Source organism: Chinchilla lanigera, unplaced genomic scaffold (assembly GCF_000276665.1).
Source record: "Chinchilla lanigera isolate Chin_1 unplaced genomic scaffold, ChiLan1.0 scaffold00011, whole genome shotgun sequence".
NCBI lineage: Eukaryota > Metazoa > Chordata > Mammalia > Rodentia > Chinchillidae > Chinchilla > Chinchilla lanigera.
The window spans coordinates 13,559,389-13,580,147 of NW_004955412.1; the positions used below are offsets into that span (position 1 = coordinate 13,559,389).

The window sequence follows — 20,759 nt, forward strand, 5'->3', positions numbered from 1 at the left end:
GTTCCCGGTACCGGAGAAAAAAAAAAAAAAAGATCTACAGTACAATAAGGTATTTTGAGAGAGACTACATCCACATGATTTTTATTATACTACATTGTTATAATTATTCTATTTTATTATTGGTTATTATTAATCTACTCTGTGCCTGATTTAAAAATTAAATTATCACAGGTATGTGTGTACAGGAAAAAATAGCACACTGTATGTAGAGTTTAGTACTATGCACAGTTTTAGGAGTCTATTGGGGGTTTTGCAGATAAAAGAAGTGTACTCAAGGGGCTGGGAATTTAGCTCAGTGGCATAATAAGCACCTGCCTGGCAAGCGTAAGGTCATGAGTTCGATTCCCAATCCAAAAAAAAAAAAAAAAAAGAAGTGTACTCGAAAAGCTAACAACTAGGGATAAGCACTATCCTGGATACTGTGGTGAATGTAGAGAGAAGGTGTAATCAGTCACACATCTGATGGAGAGAGATACGACATATAAATCAAAACTATTTAGGTAACATAAGACAACAAAATTAAATGGATAAAAATATATATATATATTATACATAGATACACATACATTTTTAAGGCAGTTCAAGGACTGCTCAGCGTAGATTAAACAGCTGGCTTGTGAGTGGTCCAGGCACGGTCACCATGGGGCAGAAAAGGCAGTGATGAGCAATTTTGTATGGAAGAAGAATGATTTGGGCAGAAAAAGGTTTCCTTATCAGATTAAGAATATTCATTGGGAAAATATACATAGCAGATTCCAAATATCCTAAAATATGATAGAGGTATATAGTAATATTATATCCCAAGGGGATTCCAAAGCAGATGTCACTGTTCTACTGCAGACAGAAACAAACTAGTTTAAAAAGAGAAGTTAACTAATTTGTCCAAGATCATCAAGGTAAGCAACCTGGCTGGGACTGAACCAGGCCTGATGGAGCCCAAAATGCACCTCTCTTTTTTTTTAATCCCCCAATGTTACTTTTTCTTAAAGCACAGTTTCTGAGAGCATCACTCGGAACTCTAACTGTCCAGTTCTCACGGTCTATCCACGCACCCTTTTGACTTTCCAGTGTTCCCACAGTTCTACAAGTTCTCCTGTACATCACGGACTGCTCTCGGGAGGGTGACTATAGATAAAATTTAAATGACCAATAACATTTATCCCAGCCAAGGGGTGTTTCCTAAGAGGCATGAAGACCTTCCTTTAAAGGAACAGTGTTTTACTAACTTACTTAAAAGAACTTTATCTTACTTTCTCAGGGAGCCAGGCATACATTTTACAATGTACAATGTACAGTCAATGGCTAGAGATTACAAACTTTGACTCCCATTCACAAGCCCTCAGGCTCTCCATGCAAGTCTACCCAGCCTAAATCTGGGAGACAAAAGGCCAGATGTGGCTGCAGGTTTGCTGCAGAAGGAAACAGGAGCCCTCACTATTTTACATGTTAAGCATATAACATAACAGATCGCATCTGACATTTAAACTTTTAAACATTTCTTTAACAGATGGGTTGTCCAAAAAATGTGCTCTTCACCTATTTTATAAAATGATCTTTTACTGTCTCTGTGAATCAGGAGAAGAATTACCTTTATTGGTCTCAGCATTTTTACCATCAAAGATGTTATAGGTATTAAATGTCAAAAGTGTCAACTTTCAAAGGAACTGAAATAAAATTCCCACGGGATCTCAGAGCGTGTAGACAAGTAGGGAGAAGATCATGGCACTGCCAGGGATTACTCCATGGCACTCGCTGTGGAAACAGTCTTCCCGACTACTCCTGTGCTAAAACCAGAATACAGTAATAGACGGGTCGAGGGTAACTTGATCACTTTTTTTTTTCTTTTCTTTTTTTTTTTTTGGTACCGGGAATCAAACTCAGTACCTAGTGCTTGCCAGGCAGGCGCTGTGCCACTGAGCTACATCCCCGGTCCCCCACCAATATTTTAATAGGACAATGAATAATAAAGAGTTTTGAAATGTGTTTTAGAATGATAGCTCACATTCTATCATAAGAAAATTTCTAGCTCACCCAAAAGCTTCCAAGTTATATTGAATTATATGTTTTACACAGAAAATAAAGGTGATTTAAAAATGAAAGTGATATTGTTCACCCTTTCTCAACAGAGTTGTTACATCCCTCCCTCTAAAATTTTTAAAATATTTTTTCATTTTAGATGAGATCAGGCACATTCAGGATGGTACAGCCACAGACTATTTTTTAATTTTAAACTGGGCATGGTGGCTCACTCCTGTAATCTCAGCACTTTGGAAGGTTGAGGCACAAGGACTCCAAGTTTAAGTTCAGCTTGGACAACTTAGCAAGACTCTCTCAAAATAAAAGAGAAAGGGTCAGGGGTGTACTCAGTGCAAAAGTCTTGGGTTCTGTAAAAAATAAAATAAAAAAGGTCAGAGATAAAGCTCAGTGTGAAGGCTCTGGGTTCAATCCCCAGTACCACAGAAGAAAATCTCATCTTATCAATGCTCTAATACATATGCTAAGAGATTTTAGGGGTAGAATTCTTTTCACAAAAGCAAGAATAAAATGTAGGCCTTACATATCTGGATGGCTCTTCCAGGTTCTGGTCATTCATGTCAGTAGGAACACTCCGGGTGGCCAGTGGTCCCTCTGAAAAAGGTTTTGGTAGCTGACCTCTGAACTCTGATGGAATGAACTGAAGCTGCCAACTGTCAGAATCACAAACAAAGAGAAAAACACCACGGGATCGTATTGCTAAATGTACTTGAAACCAACCAACCAACCAAAAAAAAAAAAAAAAATGTGAAAAACATTTCACTTGAAGTAAAAAAACATTTTTGCTAAAACCTCAACCAGGGAGCACAGAGGCAGAGGTCAAAGTTTAGTCCAAAAGCATTGAGCAATTCATGACTAGGGATCTCTCAACCCATTTCACTAGGTCTCAGCAGCACAACCTGCAGCCAAACAGTCACAGCACCAAACAAGCGGGGAAGCGCCAAAGCCGTTACCAATTCCCGTGTGATCAAAGGGACTTCGCAAAATCAAAGCAAATTCATCAGGCGTACTGAACAAGATGCACATTCATATATGGCACTGAGAACACACGGAGGGAGCAGTACTTTGCTCCTGAGTAATCCTCAAAAGTATTTTCAGCTATGAAACTATTTCAAATGTAAAAGGCAAAGGTCAAAGTCAACACTTAAAAAACAAGTTTTCATTTAATTATTAATGACTGGTGCAGGATTTTATGAAGCACAACATACTACTACCAGGTAAAGCTAAGCTGCTGAAGCCATTCTTCATTTTTTTGTTTTTTGTTTTTTCTCCGGTACCGGAAATCAAACTCATGACCTTGCGCTTGCCAGGCAGGCGCTGTGCCGCTGAGCTAAACCCCCAGACCTGAAGCCATTCTTCAAATGGAACAACATGACTCATCTTAACCAGACTTCCCTTTTACCTACAGAGGACCAAGTTAAGAAAAATATATGGAACTCTAGGGCATATGCTATCAAATCTAGCAACAGACAGTGTAAGGGAAGTTGGCAATGTCTTAATATTAGCTTTCTCCACTGCCATATGTTGGCAGAGAACTTTCACTGTTGTTGGATAGGAAATAATTTTTTTTTAAACTGGGTATGGTGGCATATACCTATAATCCCACCTGTTCAGGAGGCTGAGACAGGAGGATCTCAAGAACAGACTGAGGAATTTAGACAGACTTTGGTCCTCTCACCAAAAATTTTTTTTTCTACAAAACTCTTTTAAGATAGAGTCTCTAGACCACTTTTAGAGATGGATTAATATCAAATAATTACAGAAGTATAAATATAAATCTTCAAGAATAATCACTAGCAGATACCTAGGGCCCAAAGCATTTTCAGCCTGTTGCTATGGGTTGGACAGGGTACATGTCCTGACACAGCACCCAGTGTGATGAACACAGGGGATGGGTGCACAGGTTCCACAGAAATCTAAGCTGGTAAAACAACTTTCTGTAAAAACTTCACAACAAAAATTAACAAGATCCTGCCATACAACTGCTATTTTATTTCTGGATTTAAAACTCTAGAAATCAAAGGCCAACTCACTTATCAGGCAGAAGGAAGCTGCTGGGAAATCGATACCACTCTTTTCCCACACAGACATTTACAGGTCTGCCTTCCGGGACAGTGTGGATAGTTGGGTCTGTAGCAATTCGGTAAAATTCTGGATATAAGTCAAGCGGTCCATGATACCCTGGAAGAAAAGAAAAGTTAACGAAAGTCAAAGAAGAGTAAGATGAGATTCTGCAATTTAATTATAATGCATGTTAACATCCCATTATAAGCACTTGGGAGGCTGAGGCAGGAGGATCGCAGGGAGTTCAAGGCCAGCCTGGGCTGCATAAGTGAGTTCAAGGCCAGACTGCATTACATACCAAGAACCTGGCTCAAAAAAACAAACAAAAAATTCCCTATTAACATCTCATTATAATCCATCCACATGAAATTTAAGTGTGAAGGGTCATAGCAACCCTAGCAGGGAGTCTGCTCTATAGGTATAAAATGTCTCTGGTTAGGAAGTTGGCTGCAACACAGACCCTATTTTGTTTAATATAACTTGATTTTTTGCCCCTGTCTACACCCTTTCTTCTTTTTAACTTTATGTTCTTTCCGCATATTCTTATATTCTGGATCCCAATAATGATTATAAGAAAAATATAATCATGAGAATTTAACCCCAAGTTTACTTGTTAAGTTTAGGTTTCCTTAATTTATCAGCAGCCATTAAAAGGGGGGGAAAGACAATAAGCACAGGAAAAAATGTGTAGTTAATCACCCTAAAAGGAACTCTCAATCTCTTTTTTTTTTTCCCCCCGGTACCAGGAATCAAACTCTGGGCCTTGCGCTTGCCAAGCAGGTGCTTATGCCAGTGAGCTATAGCCCTGGCCCCTCACCCTCTTTTCTTGATCCTGAGGAGTAGAAGACACATAGCATCATAATTAAGTCTACACGATCTCTGTTTAGGGCAGGGCTTTTCTTAACATAAGCCAAATCTGTTAAGCCAGCCTGCACTCAGTAAAATCTAAAGTAAAGTGCCTCCGGAACGAGGGTTAAGGTACTCTCAACACATTTACCTCGGAACAGTGCCACAGAGCGAGAGAATGATAGGAGCCCAAACAGGAAGACGGTTCCTAGCGCCAGCCAATTTGACGTCACAGTATAGTGCTCCAGGCGGTAGCGTTGAAACACAAAGTGGTAACATTTCTACAAGGAAAAAAAAACCCATACTGATAAAAGATACCTTGCAGAATATATATAATCACACATCACAGAAATACCAATAGCAGGCTAGCCCTGGCGGCACACACCTGTAATTCCAGCACTCAGGAGGCTGAGGCAGGAGGATCGCTATGAGTTCAAGGCCAGCTGGGGCCTTGATTATATTTTTCTTATAAAGTGAGTTCAAGGACAGCCTCAACTGCATAAAACCCTATCTTCAAAAAAGAAAAAGAAAGAAAAGAAAAGAAAGGAGAAAAGAAAAGAAGAAGAGAACAGATAAGACAAAAAAAGAACAGACCCATAGCACAGAAGTACAAAAAGAGAGATAACTGAAGGTCTAACCAAGTGCAAACACCTAGGGAGGTACCTGTTCCAAGTTTTAGGATCCAAGCCAATTCCTTTAACACTACCTAGGGAGCAGCCCAACCAGGCAGCCTGTCAGGAGTAAACTCTCACTAGCTTCACAGGAAAACTATCTGAGTATTTTCCAGTGCTTGTAGGCCTAATAACTATTTTTTAAATATTTAAGCAAAAATGCTTTTTGGTAGTTTTAATATATAAAGTATTTCCATCTGTTTTGATATGAGTATTTATCTTCCTTGCTAACAAGTTTTCAGCAGTTTTTAGTATCAACAAAATGTGTCAGGACTAAACAAGAAAAAAGAACTCCTAAACTGGGCAAGGTGCACACGCCGGTAATCCCAGCACTTGGCTGATCACTCAGTTGAAGCCTACCTAGGCTACATAGCTGGTCTCAAAAACAAAACAAAAAAATAATTTCTTTCACAGAACAGTAGGAACATGCTATTATCTGTTAAATTACTTTACAAATTAGATGATTAATATACACATACATACATGAACTTACTTTTTTAACTATGAAGACTGAAATCAATATAGCAACTGACAATATTATGACACAATATTAAGTTTAAAAGAATACAGTTATGTTTTTATTACAGCCATAAACCTTGGTATGTGCTAGATGTTTTTGTTTGTTTTTGGTACTGGCAATCAAACTCAGGACCTCATGCTTGCCAGGCATAGATGTTTTCATTAGAAAGAGATATTTTTCATTTTCTAAATTATCTTCTAAAGTTCAATTACTTTTTTCAATTACTTTTATAAATTAGCTATATTTTAAAACTTTTACTCTAACATAAATAAATCTTGAAAACATTATACTAAATAAAGAAGCCAGTCACAAAGGACCACATATTTTATGGTACGTTTATCTGATGGAAATGCCCAGAGAGTAAGCACATCTATAGTGAGAAAATGGACAACACAACTTGTTACCCTGCACTGGGAAGATATGGGAAACAAAGGCTGGGGGAACAACAGCTAAAGGGTACAAGGCTTCTGAGGAGATAAAGAATGTTCTAAAACTGAGTAGGGGATATTTGTGCGTATCTACGGATAGGCTAAAAACAACTGAACTGTACACTTTCAATAAGTGAACTCTATGGTTTATGAACTGTACCTCAATAAATCTGATAAGAACAGAACTTACATTCTTAATCTTGTTTTCTGTCAATTACAAATGATAGCAGGGCGTAAGAAAGAGTTCCAAGGCTGCTGAGGCCACAAATACAGAGATACTCAAAGAAAAGTAAAATTAGTTCTGTCAAGAGAATAGATCAGGACAGGTGCTAAACCAGGATTACAAAGTGTCCCACATTACTGACTGCTGATGTAATCCCAGAGACTTGCAAAGTTTCACTCTCATCCAGCAGCTGAAGAGCAGAGATTCTGCTAGCCTTACCCGGTACCACCATCATGGTGGCCCAGATGGTGACTTAAACATGAACATATTAGCAAGTGGATTCCTTTTGGCAACAGAAACAAATTATCACACAAATTAATAATATAAGCATGTAGTCAGCAAATAAGAATAGCATAAGCATAAAGCTTTATTAATATGATGTGCACCAGGGGTACCATTCTTTTTCAATGCATAAAGCTTTATTAATGTGATTTGCACCAGGGGATACCATTCTGTCACTGATGGACACATGCTATAATTTGTCCTTAAATTTTCTGAGCAATTATTTAATAAGTGAAACAGAGGGAGGCAAACACACTTTTCCCTGAAACTTACCTGAAGTGCAGAAAGAGCCACAGCACCACAGAGACATATAAGTGGATACACAGGGAAAAGAAATCGCTCTTCTTTGTGAGGCTGGATGAAGAAAATTATAAACCAAACATACATTGGAGCCAAGGTAAGCCAATATGGGTGGCCTAAATTCTGAACTGCAAGACACAGAAAAATACCCACTTTTCATCACACTAGAACAAAACAACATATTTAGTTTCAATGTTCTCTTGACCTCAAATTTGGGAGTATGCTCTACAGCACCCCATAAAATGTTTCAACTTGTGTGTTCATACTTTTTCCAATGTAATGAAGATGTCAAACAGAAAGAGGAATATACTCCTTAGCTCTTCCAAAAGATCCAAAATTAAAGGGAGGCACAAGACTGGTGGAAACCACATGAAGGTCAAGTTAATGTATAACTTAATAAATTCTATGCTGGGTGAAGAGAAAAAAAGCCTTCTTGCCTCTAGTGAGTCCTGCTACAAAAACTAAAGATTTCTAAGATTAACCAAAAGCATAATGTAAAACCATTTCTTGGGTTTAATTTCTGTGTTCTATTTAATACATTAATCGTCTGATCTGTATACCAATTGGTCTGTTCAAATGGACACAGATCAAAAGAAAGAAAACCAGTTGGATTCTCAAACCCTTTCCAACAAGCCACAAATGACTTGACACACCTGTAATCCCAGTACTCGGGAGACTGAGGCAGGAGGATTGCTTCCAGTTCAAGGCCAGCCTGAACTGCTTAGTGAGACCTTGTCTCAAAAAACAAACCAACCAACCACACTCTTATTACAGTTTACTAAGTTTTCTCTTCTATAATACCATTCACTCTGAATCTCAAAATTAGAACTAAAGTGTACTTAAAGCATGTAAAAGCATTAAAGGAATATAATGAATACTAGGACCTAAGCACCTGCTGGAAGGTTCCTGTGGTTAGATACATGAGCACTGAATACTAAATCTGCAACCCACAGTGAAGGCACTTCCTGCTGTGCTTGTATTAGTGATAATGAGCTGTGCACGCAGAACTCGGGCAAACAGTAGGTACACAGCACTCCCTGGTGTCCACCACATCTACAGTGAGCAAGTTCAGATCACAGACTAAGAAGGCATCAAGACCCACTGCAGCAACACCCAATTCTGCTATCTAGCTTATCTGTATACCTACAGAATTCTTTAAGGATAAAATTTATTGAACTGCAATAACAAGCCTACTTTATAAATGTTCTACTCTTTAAAATTTCATCATGATCTCTTAGGTTATAATTTAGGATTCATGTGTTTCCAGATAGTATACATTAAATTAGAAATCTTTTACTTGTAGAAAATAAATCTATATATTTGATATAAGTAATCTTTCTCCTTTTTTGTATCTTAAAGGCTAACAGTCATTTTTTAATATGATATAAAATTCTGAAATGGTCTACATAAAACACAAAATTACTAACCACATTTGTATGTGACAGGATCATGAGTAATTTCTTTCCCAGTTCTTTATATTTTTCTATGCTTCTAGTTTTTTAAAAAAGTAGTGTTTCTACTATAAAATATACATAAAAAGATAAATACAAATCAGAAAGCTCTAATTTTATTACCAAGTGGATATGTATGTGCATAATACATTTTAAAATCAAAATTACATTCATATTATAGATAACAGCTTACTATCTTGTTTATAAATTTATATTATAAGCATTTCCAAATTTTCCACAAGCATAAATTATTTTTATAGTCAGAAATAAAGCTATTTTTTTAGGATCCAACTAGGTAGTCCAGGCTAGTCTTAAGCAAAAAAATTCTCCTGCCTTATTCAGTCTCCTGAGTGGTGGGATTACAGGCACACACTACCATGGCCAGTACTGAGGCTGAGGCAGGAGGATCACTGCAAATTTGAAGCCAGCCTGGATTACGCAGTCTGTTCAAGACCAGCCTAGACTACATAGTGAGACCTTGTCTCAAAAAACTTAAAAAGAAAATCTTTAGGAGAAAAAAGTGACATGGGAAAATTATAAAAAGCTTAAGAAACCTACACCAATTTGAGTATGCGACCTTTGTTAACATCTTGCTTTAAACAAATTAACTATAAAAAGCTATTTTTCAGATAATCTAGGAAGTCTCAGTATCAACTGGGTATTAGATGGTATTAAGGAATTATATACTTTTGCTGCAATAGTGACGATATGGTTATTTTAAAACAAAAGCCCTCAAAGAAACCAAAAGTGACTCTGAAGGCAGCTCTCGTACACTAATTCTACAGCACAGTGAAAACCTCAGAAGCCATAGAGAAGCGGAGTGGGGGTGAGGGGGAGAAATCAGTCACATGGCAGCCAAATCTGACAGAAAACTCAGAAATCAAATTTTTCCAAAGTGCATATGAATTTCTGCTGCATAAAAGAAACTGTGGCACCTGATATTCAGAGCCACAACAACTCAAGAACATACCAGCTGTACTGTACCGAATCGGAGCAAGCAAAATACATGACACATCAAACCCTATGCAGTGAAGCAAATGTGGAAGCAAAATGGAACCCAGAAAACCATTACGCTTCTTAGGAAATCCAAAACATCTCTCACTCAGTACTAGTTCTCAAATTTTTAGCTAGGTGTGCTGGTGGATGCCTGTAAGCCAGGCACTCTGGAGGCTGAGGCAGAAAGATTGTTATGAATTTGAGGCCAACCTGGGCTACATAGCAAGACCCTGTCTCAAAACCAAAAAACAGACAAACAAAACAGTTTAACACATTTTTACAAGACAGAAGACTGAAATAGGCTTATTATCTTGAGATTTCATAAATGCTTCTGCTTCCACAGGTGGCTGTGTAAATTACACTGATTTCCTCATTTGAAGGGTCCTCCTGCTAGCTTAATTTGAAACAAATAACCAAATTTTCACATAGGTTCAAATAATGTACAAATATGAACTGAAAATTCAACAAGATAACCTTCCCATAGGAAAAAAATGGGAATTAAAATAAGTGGAATTCTTTTTCACGTATTAGTACACCTTGTTACTTGTTCTTTCCCTCCGCACACCCTCCCATCTCTTATGCCTCTCACCATGAAATCTCTGCAGCAGGTACTCCATGAGGGAAGTCAGCGGCAAGACCAGAAGAGCCAAAGCAAAGGCAATATTGAAATTCAGAAATCCATTAATTAAATAGAAATACCAGGGTTCTGTACCTGAGGGAGACAAAGAGGTAAGAAATTATCAATAGATGCTTTCAGCACGTATTACAGAGCTGGGTGCTCAGCGCTCTTGGTTCAGATAATGTCGATGATCCAGTGCCTCAAGTGAATGACAGTTCGCAAGCCTCCTCGCTTGGCACGCACAACACACAGGAAGCACAGAGCAGATGCGAAAAGAGGAGGACTGGTTATAGATGTTAGTTCTAAACATCTACCTATATATTTTTATCTATTTATCTATCTATCTATCTATCATCGCTTTTATACCATGTAAGGACATAACACTCCTCCCATCCAGAAGACAGAGCAACAAGGCAACATCTTGGAGGCAGACAGCCAGCCCTCACCAGACGTCCAATATGCCTTGATCTTGAATTCTCAGCCTCCAGAACTATGAAAAATACATTTCTGCTCTTTCTAAATTACCTTGTCTCAGGCATTTTGTTATGGCAGCACACACTAAGACAGAAAATTACCACATCTAGCCCACAATGCCATGCCCATATGGGACTAACACTTTCTTAGAACAATCAAATAATTTAAATAGTTTAGGAACACAGAACCACATGGAACAAAATCAAAAGAGCCATTTGAATTTAACTACTCTCTCAACATTCTGCAGACCAGAAGAATGACAGAGGAAACTTTGCCCCTACCCATTTGTCCCATTTCCATTCTAGCATCTTTCCCTTTGATATGCTCAATTACTACTTTACAGTCATGCACACAGTTTTATGAAACCACGTGTTTCATAAAAAGCAACAACTTGTTTTTTTTAGGATCATGTTCAGAGACCCAGGCCCTGCTCAGAAGTTCTGATTCAGAACGAAGCAAGACTGAAACAAGCCTCACTCATACTAGCTTTGATTCTATAACTCAAAATCCTTAAACTTAAATGATGAAAAACGGCACCCCGCACACTTAGCAGGTTTTTCATCTGCTTCTTCCCTCTGTATGATTACTTCAATCAGGCAGTGAATGACATACTAGGGTTTTAATCACTGTGTGTTGTGACACCCGCCTTGCACCACAGCAATTTCCTGCAATCAGCATTGCTTAAAAGGGTAATCAGGAGGCAGAGGAATAGTCAGAAAAACCTGACATTTTTGCAGCTTGCACAGCAAAATAAGATTAGAAACAGAACTCATAATGCTAGAGACACTGCGGAGAGGAATAAGAGGGAAGGAGGGTATGCTGAAGGAACGGTGCAAGTTTAAGCGTGTGTCACCTGTGGGGAAAGCTCACTCTGTCCTCTCCAAATACAATGACTGCAGCTCTTCGGAACGGAGGTCCTTTCCAGGTCAAGTTCACTGGGGACACTTTCAGCCTTGCACTTTTTATATTTAACTATTCAGGTTATATAAAACCAATGGGTGATTTTATTTGCAAAACAGAAAGAAACACCTTCTTGGATTTTAATTAATATTTAACAAGAAATTTCCAAAATGAGTCCTTTAAGATCTAGCTTTCAGAGAGGTAGGCTTCACGTAACCCTCTCTGGACCAGCATCTCTTAAGAGAATTCTGAAAATCTGAGTCAGTAAAGACTAGACGCAGGTAGCCAGAGACAAACAGGGTGTATTATGGATACTAAGCATCAACAGGGAAAAAAAAAGCAAATACAGATGATTTTTCTAGGGAAGTTCTTAGTTTCTAACAAATACTTGTCTCTATCACAACTTACTAAACCCTTTTGTTTGAGCTGTCTTTTTACCTAGATATTCTTCTGACATGCAAAAAAGTATTAAGTTGGTAAACTGAATTATTTCTATGTTGGGAGCTCTTAAATCATTGTCTCCGATAGGCTGTGAACATTTCATAACACACTGTTATTTCCCTGAAGGAAACTGGGGGATAAGCCAAGAGTGAAGAAAGTTTGAGTGACAACACTCTTAAAAACAAGGACAAAAAAGGACAAAAAGAGCAAATGTTGTTAGCTAATGATGAGACATCTGCTTCAGGAAGAAAAGGGTATACGCTTTTATCTTCCCAGGGCGTTACTCAACACTGATGCTCAGAAAGCATCAAAGCTGAACAATACAGAAGAATCACTTCAGAATGACAAGCTGAGCACTGAACTGGTACAAGATGTCAGGAGAACGAAAGCTGGCAGCAGGGTCTCGGCAGGGAGTGACTCACCAATCTCCTTCTTTGGGAAAAGTGCCTCAAGCCCTTTCATTCAAATGAGCTAAAGGGAGCTTTGAAAGAGGCTAAAAGAAGAAAGAATAATGTTTACTGTTCCATAGATTGAATGAAGGGGAACCTTTGTACAGACCTGTAATTTTGCAGAACTGTAGGAACTAAATTACAGTAAGTCATCCTTAGAAATGTCAAATTTGTACCACCAAAAGGGAAAAGCTAACAAGGTTCCACAGAAAGGATTAACAAAAGAGTGAAGGCTCTAGAATAGTTCTGGCTTGCAGTCAACTTTAAGCAGCCCTCCTAAGACTCCACCAGGGATTTACCCTCCACTGCTCCAAGAATGGAAACCCATAGGCCTTCTAACAAAAGGTATTCACTTTTACTTTTCCATCCAGTGACCTGACAGATGTTAGTTAAAACACATGAACAGACTATGAAACCCTGTCCTAAGCTGCAAAGTGGCATACAGCACTGCTCCATTGTGAGGGAAGAGTTTGCTTTGCTTTGCTTTGCTTTTTTTTCTTTCTTTGCAGTCCCGAGAACTGGGACAGAGTGCTCACCACTGAGCTACATCCCTAGCCCTTTTTATTTTCATTTTGAGACAGTACTGCTAAATTACTAAATTGTCCAGGCTGGGCTCAAATTTTGGATCCTTCTGCCTTAGCTTTCTAGAGAGGTGGGATCACAAGTGTGCACCACCACCCCTAGCTGAGTGTTTCTTTTAAGTGCCCTCCTATGCCTTCTCCAGGCTCATGCACTCATCAGAAAATACCATTACTCACTCACAGATAAAGGCACCTGTTAACAGCAACATCTGAGAACTTGAAATGTTACCAAGACCAATCACTTTCTTTTCTGTGATGTTAAATTTCAGCTGTTGATTTTTGATGCCACAAAGATGTTTTCCCTATGACATTACAACTTATTCTAACTACTCTAAATGTTCTAAGTGTCAAGTACTCCTTACTTTGTCCACTCTTCCTTTCTTCAACAAGGGTCAGGTACAGTGCGGAAGAGACCATCTGTGTGCATGTCTCTCTGGCATCCAATCCCTGCTGATCACCCTTCAAGCTAAAATACACAGACCTTCAAAGGTGCAACCTCCCACTCCTTGGGCTGGATCTTACTTCGTATTACTCTCAAACTCATTCTACCTGCTTTTTCGAGCTTATTCTCCAGAGTCTCAACAATCAAATTACGGGGTCTTGCTAAGGGTATTTTTCATTGGAAAGAACACAGGCTTGGGAAGTAGAAAACCTTGGACTTTTATCCCATTCCTGACAGTTATTTAACTAGGTATCAGTATCTTTCCCATATCAGGTTCCTCACCTGGGAATAAGGACAAATAATGCCTATTTATTTGTGAACTGTTGTGAAAAGGAGATAGTACGCATAAAATTGCTGACACATAACAGGCATTCAATAAACAGAAGATTCACAGTATCTGTGAAGCACTCCTTTTCTTTCCCTGGGCTTCAAAAGAAAGGAGTCAGTCCAGGCCAGGAATGTGTCATTAGTATATGCTATACACCAAGAAAGTACAGAGTAGTCCCTTTGAAAACCATAACGGCCGGGCATAATGATGCATGCCTATAAAACTGGCACTGGAAGAAGCTGAAGCAGGAGGACCGTCATGAGCTCCAGGCCACAAACAAACAAACAAAAGAACAGAGAGGGTAAATATTTACATGGTTACCATCACAATGGAGAGACTAAAATCGGCTTGCTCGTGCTTAAAGAGTTTCTCCCCTAAAAATTTAGCCAATGCTATAAAAATATTAGAGCTTTTTCTTTTGGCAGGGGGAGTATTTTGGGGGCTACGTTGGTTTTTATGAGACAGGGTCTAGCTATGTACTTTAAGCTGGTCTTGAACTAACTATGTAGCCCACATTTTGGCCTGGAACTCATGGTGATCTTCCTGCCTCAGCCTCCAGGAGTGCTGGGATTATAGGTATGTGCCACTGTACCTGGCTAAAAATGTTATTTTAAAGCAGAACTCAGTATTTTATCTTTTCTGCTCAGCAGTTCCTACATTTGATACCCCAACCCATTTGTCAGAAATGGCTCTCCCTCAGCATCTACTAGGAAAACTACTACCCTTCCTCCCAAGCTTAGCTCAAAACCATACCTTTCATGATATCCCAGAGGTACTTGCCCCTACGATCTTCTATCTTCTCACTGCAGCACAAGATACCGTACTGTAATTATTTACGGGTCTGGAGCCTTATGAGTCACCATGTCCTATAAGGACACAAAGTAAGTACTCATAGGCAATTCGATGTTTCTTTAACTAGTCTATCCATTTATTCAAAAATGTGTATAAGTTTGTTATGTTCTTATATATGAAAAACAACACTTAGAGGATATATGAGGAAACTATCAGCACAATGCATTTTTAATTTTCAGATAAACCATATGTCTACCATAGTTAATGAGATACGCAGCAACAGGAAACTCTTCTAAAACAGTTGAAATAATGCAAAATAGCGTCAAACATGTTAAGTAATGCTAAAGAGCTGGTGTTTTTAAGACAAAAGACATGTTGTCTCACCATTAACAGTCTTACAGCATCAAAGCATCTATAAAAGATGGATCTTTGATATTACTGAATGGGCTGACAATCATAAAGTACTTCTTTAAAAAAGTATTTTACATCTATTATTCTCACTTGTTATCAAGAAAACTCCAAGTCAGCATCTAATCAAAGTAGTTGTAAGATATAATAGTAAGCAAGATACTAATATAACCTGACACATACTTCAGAATTCATTCATTCATTCATTTTTGACAAATCTGTTCTGTAAACCTGGAATATGCAAGAAATTCCTTCTCCCAAGATGTAAGAAATATTCTCTCTGTAGGCCTAAAGCATAAAGGAATTAATACTCTTTAAAAGAATGGAATTCAGACCCCACCCCCACCCCCAATTTGTCAAGTTCAAAGACGAGGTAAAAGCACAAGAAGTCTATTATGAAGAAACAACTTCCTTAAGGCTGGCTAACTTCAGCACTGCATCAGTCCTGTTCATGGCCAGTGTGACAATTCTTACAGTCCTAACAAAAGTTTTTGCCACCACTAGGAAAGTGATGGATTCTTCTCCACATCCAAAACAACAGTAAAATCTGAACTAAAACAATTCTAAGTTAATCCAAGTAGGCAGGAAGAAATCCCACGGACTCTTTTCCAGTGAAACACTGCCTGAAATGAATAGCTAATGTCAATGTCCAGTGAAAGAAAGGACACTACTCTACTGGTCCTGAAACTGACCACAAGGTCTCTGACCAACCCAATGGTAAACCAGAAGCATAAACTTAAACCTCAATTACTTTCTTTCTTACTTTCTCTACCAGTCTATTTCTAGCTTTACAAGCCTCATCAATCTAGAAAGCTACAAAAAATATTTTATTTTCACATATTCTCACAAAAGGTTTCGTAAATATGCAGTGAGAATAGCAATATATAACTTATTTAAGAAAATAAACTAATTTTTCAAAATTAATACAGACTATCTCCATTTATTCGCCTAATAGAACGTATATGGTTCCAATAAGGTACATGCAAATCAATTTTTACCATGCAATCTGGGTCTAAGGTCTTTTTTATTTCTTGGTACTAGGGATTGAATCCAGAGGTTTGGCACTGAGCTACATCCTCGGCCCTTTTTTATTTTGAAATAGGCTCTCGCTAAGTCACTCTATTGCCCAGAATGGTGTACAACTTTTGTTTCTTTCTCTTTCTTTTTAAGAGATTTGAGAAGGATTTATTAGAAGTAGATATGGATCACACTCCAGAGTGGAATGCAGGTGCTCAGGGAAATGAGACACCTGGGCTACAACTTTAATCCTCTTGCCTCAGCCTCCCAGAGCAATGGGACTACAGACACACTACCACGCCTGATTTAAAATCATTAATGGTCTTCCAGAGTCAAGTAAAACTTTACAAATAAATTAAAGTAAGGGCCAATTTAAAGCTGCAGACTTTCCCTAGCTGAAGGGAGACATCTAGAGGTAAAAGCTTAAAACGGGGGCCTTTTCTCTCTTCCTTGCAAATCTTGGAACCATAAAAAAACCTCTTAAAGTTCACCCATTTAGCAATTTTTCTCTAAGCATCAAGTTTGAAAAGTCAGTTCACCAAAGCACTGCTTATTTTAACCTATTATCTGCCATCTAAAATGATAACACTGTAATCCCCAAATTCTTGGAAACTTCAAGGTTTCTCATGCAATCTATTGGTTTTATCGGCAATATGGCCCAGGCAATTGATGGACATGGCTACTAATACAACGTACTGGTAGCGATAGAGAAAGAAAATACTGACCTGCTTCATACAGTGCCAAGACATCTGTATATACAGGATGTTCTAAAGATTATGCCAGGCAGGGTGGTGTGTGCCTGTAATCCCAACTCTTGGGAGGCCAAGGCAGGAGGATCGCTGTGAGTTCGAGGCCATCCTGGGCTACACAGTGAGTTGAAGACCACCCTAAACTACATAGCGAGACCCTCTCTCAAAAAGGAAAAAATTATTAAAAGATTAAAGGGGAGAAACTATACTTAATTTAGTGAAAAACACTGTCTCATAAAGCATTTACTGACTTGATCTAGTAGCAGATTAGATCTGACTGTGATGAACTCTAACTCATCCTTCTGTAACTGTAAGTAACTCAAATGCCCTCAAAGGTCAAATAAAACTGAATCAAGGACTGGACTGGTGGAACAAAAGACAGGAGGGGAGGGCAGAGATGGGGTACAGTGGAGAATGCATTCTATTGTTTTCTCTTAAGCCTAAGCTGTCCAAACTATCCACCCTTTGTCAATCCCCATCTCTATTTGCTACTTTGTCCACAGATTTTTCAAATTTTCTCCTGAATATCTGATACCAAAGTAATGCAAATAAAAAAATAAAATAAAATAAGCCTGGTATGGTGGCATGTGGGTATAATTCCAGTGACCTGGGAGACTGATACAGGAGGGTCACAAATTTGAGGCCGGTCTGAACAACTCAGCAAGACTCTGTCTTAAAATTAAAAACAAAAATTAAAAGACTGGGGATGTGGCTTAGAGGTAGAGTGCCCCTGGGTTCATTCCCAGTACCAGAGGAAGAAAAAAAAGGAGAGGAAGAAGGCAAGGAAAAAGAGAGGAGAAGAGAAAAAAAGAAACATCAAGTATATCTAGGTACAGAAAATGTCCGAAGGAATATATTACTGAGGGTTAACAATAGCTACATGAAAATGATGGACTTATGTTTTATTTTCTATGTTATCATACTAATTTTTTAGTAAAAAGAGAAAAAACTTTTAATTAAGAAAAAAAAAGGAACAGCATTAAAACCCATGGCATACTCAATTCCAGCTTTGAAACGGATAATAACAGATAGCAAGACAAACACAGAGCCAGCATCTGAGTGTCACATTAATCAAGAAAAACTACTGAAGTGACTGTCCATCACTGTGCTATATTTAAGTGTTGTTCTATTTTTTAAGTAGGAAAATAAGATCACCAGCAAAGAAATGCTATATGTGATAAAATGGGATAACTAAATTAAAATTATGAAGCTCAAGCAAATTAAGCGAATTTCCAACTCTTTCCAAAATCTGTAAAGCCTTACCATAAAGATCAGGTCCATGAGAGGTGAACACATTATACAAAAGAATGTTGAGTGGTGCAATTACCAACTTCCCATAATAGTAGCTGTCAATGACCACTACAGGCACCTAAAACAGAGCACAAAACACACAAAATTGTAAAGTTTTTCTCTTGAAACATTCTCAAAATGCTGACGGATAAACCTGAGAATGAAAAACAAAACGAACTCCTAGTATTTTTTTTTGTACATCACAAGTGGCTTTCATTACAACATGAGAACAAAACAAGCAAGAAGAAAACTCACCAGAAAGAGAATTAGGGCCACCAGTGACCAATGAAAGAAATTCTTCCACCTATGTTTCATGACCAGCAAATCAAAGGCAATGGGTAAGCTATGTACAGAGAAACAAAACGTGGGAAAGTAAGTAAAATATTCAGAAACAAGTCAGATTCACACATCCCTTTCCTATGCTGACAATACAGTATCTCTACCTGTGACAGAGAGGTAAGAAAGCCACCACATGAGAGAACATCGTCCCAAAGACCGTCACAGAACCCATCAGAAAGCTATGCAACCCACACTTGCACAAGAAATACGAACACAGAGTTGCTGAACAAACTATGTTATACATATTTTGTGTAATGGACATTTAAAATATACTAATGATAAATAAATGGGCCCCATTATCCTATACCTACCATGTCAAATAAATACTGATCTCTCTTTTCCAAGACTGACTAGGATTTCAGTAATGTATTATGAACCCTGGCTTCACTTCTCACCTACTCCCTTCCAGTGCCACTTACTACTCTTTCTTCTACCTACACTGCTCAAACAAGTGGCACATCCGTGTTCCCCTCACTTCACTATTTCTCCTTCGAGGCGTAGTTTAAGTGAGTAAGGCTGATTTAAGGTACACTGGAATCTCCTTGGGTGAGAACTAACACCTCTTCACAGGGTTCATTGCCTTTTGTCATTCTGCTTCACTAGATACAAAACATGTTCTCCCTCTTTAAATACCCTAGACTCCTGTTCTTTCCACTCACTGCCCTAGGGCTCACTTCCCCACTGCCTTTATTTGTTCCCTATTTGTTCAACATATGTAAATGTTGTCACCACAACATTTTGCCAAAGCCACCACACTCGTCATCTCTGTAGGTGCTTCCACTGCTGTGGCACGAACAATCACTTCCACCTACAACTTCCACAAATCTAAGGCACTAGTAGGCCTCCATCCATGCTCTAGTCACAAAGAAGTCTTTCCGTACACCACACTTCTACACAGGATCTACCCAAATGTCAACTGCAGTGCCTGTTCTCGTCACTCCCATGAAACCTCTGCAGAACCATTTCTCCCACCTCTGACTTTGTATGGTATTATCACCTGCATCATTCATTTAGCAATGTCACGTGCTGTCACTGGGTATCTCCTTATGGCCTGAGCTTCCACACTCTATTATGTAAATTTTGTTTTTTGTTTGTTTGTTTTTCTGGTACCAGGAATCGAACTCACAACCTTGCGCTTGCTAGGCAGGCGCTGTGCCGCTGAGCTAAATCCCCAGCCCCTCTATTATGTAAGTTTTGTATTAATATTTTGTGTTTTATTTTTCTCCCAACTAGTTACATTTCCATAGCACCTATATTTTTTCTTTAATAACTTTTTTTTTTTGGAGGAGGAGGCGGAGGTGGGGATTGAACTCAGGGCCTTTGCATTGAGCCATATATCCCCAGCCCTTTTTTAGTGTTTTTTTGTTTGGTTTGTTTTTCATTTTGAGACAAAATCTCACTAAGTTGCCCAGGCTGGGCTTGAACTTGAGATACTCCTGCCTTGGCCTGTGATGTCTGGCTAAGTCATCACACTTCTGTTTGTTCAATGTTTGTCTTTTCTACCAAAATGTAAGCTCCAAAAAAGGAAGAAGCATGACTGTCTAATACAGTACCAGCAACACCTAGAACAAAGTATTTAATAAAAAAGGCAAAGGGATCAAAACGTGCCAGCCATAGGTATTTGTGGAACTCAACATGTTTTTTGTTGTTTTTTGTTGTTTTTTTTTTTTTTGTCTTTTTGAGACAGGGTCTCACTATGCAGTTCAGGCTGGCCTTGAGCTCACTTGGTAGCCCAGGCTGGTCTCAAACTCATGACAATCCTCCTGCCTCAGCCTCCCAAGTGCTGGGATTACAGGCGTGTGCCACCATGCCCGGCTGGAACTCAACATGTTAAGGGGAATGCAGATGAAACAGGGAATGAAAAGAATGAGGGAACTGACAGAAAGGGGTAGAGGAAGTAAACGCTGGGAAGACCATGCAGAGCTCTGGAGTCAGCCTAGGATTTGCACATCACAGGACAAACTTTTTATTTAAAGGACCTGACATTCATTATTTATGTTAGACTTGGCAGCCATACATGGCCTGTGTTGAATATTCTTCTGTATGTGTGTACTGTTTTCAACAACCTTTTTAAAAAGTAAAAACCATTCTGAGGTTGTATAAAAACAGGACAGC

General features: G+C 38.6%; 1 protein-coding gene across 3 annotated transcripts in view; it reads right to left on the bottom strand.

Annotated features, from left to right (window-relative positions):
* Alg9 (ALG9, alpha-1,2-mannosyltransferase) overlaps positions 1-20,759 on the bottom strand; it is an 88,503-nt gene that overhangs the window by 48,675 nt on the left and 19,069 nt on the right. For all 3 annotated transcript variants that reach the window (XM_013511226.1, XM_005378081.2, XM_005378083.2), the window contains exons 7-13: positions 18,561-18,648; positions 18,279-18,384; positions 10,405-10,527; positions 7,342-7,496; positions 5,096-5,225; positions 4,068-4,215; positions 2,558-2,687 (exon numbers count right to left, since the gene is read on the bottom strand). In XM_013511226.1, coding sequence (XP_013366680.1) covers positions 2,558-2,687; positions 4,068-4,215; positions 5,096-5,225; positions 7,342-7,496; positions 10,405-10,527; positions 18,279-18,384; positions 18,561-18,648 — 880 coding nt within the window. The remainder of the gene's footprint in view (positions 1-2,557; positions 2,688-4,067; positions 4,216-5,095; positions 5,226-7,341; positions 7,497-10,404; positions 10,528-18,278; positions 18,385-18,560; positions 18,649-20,759) is intronic.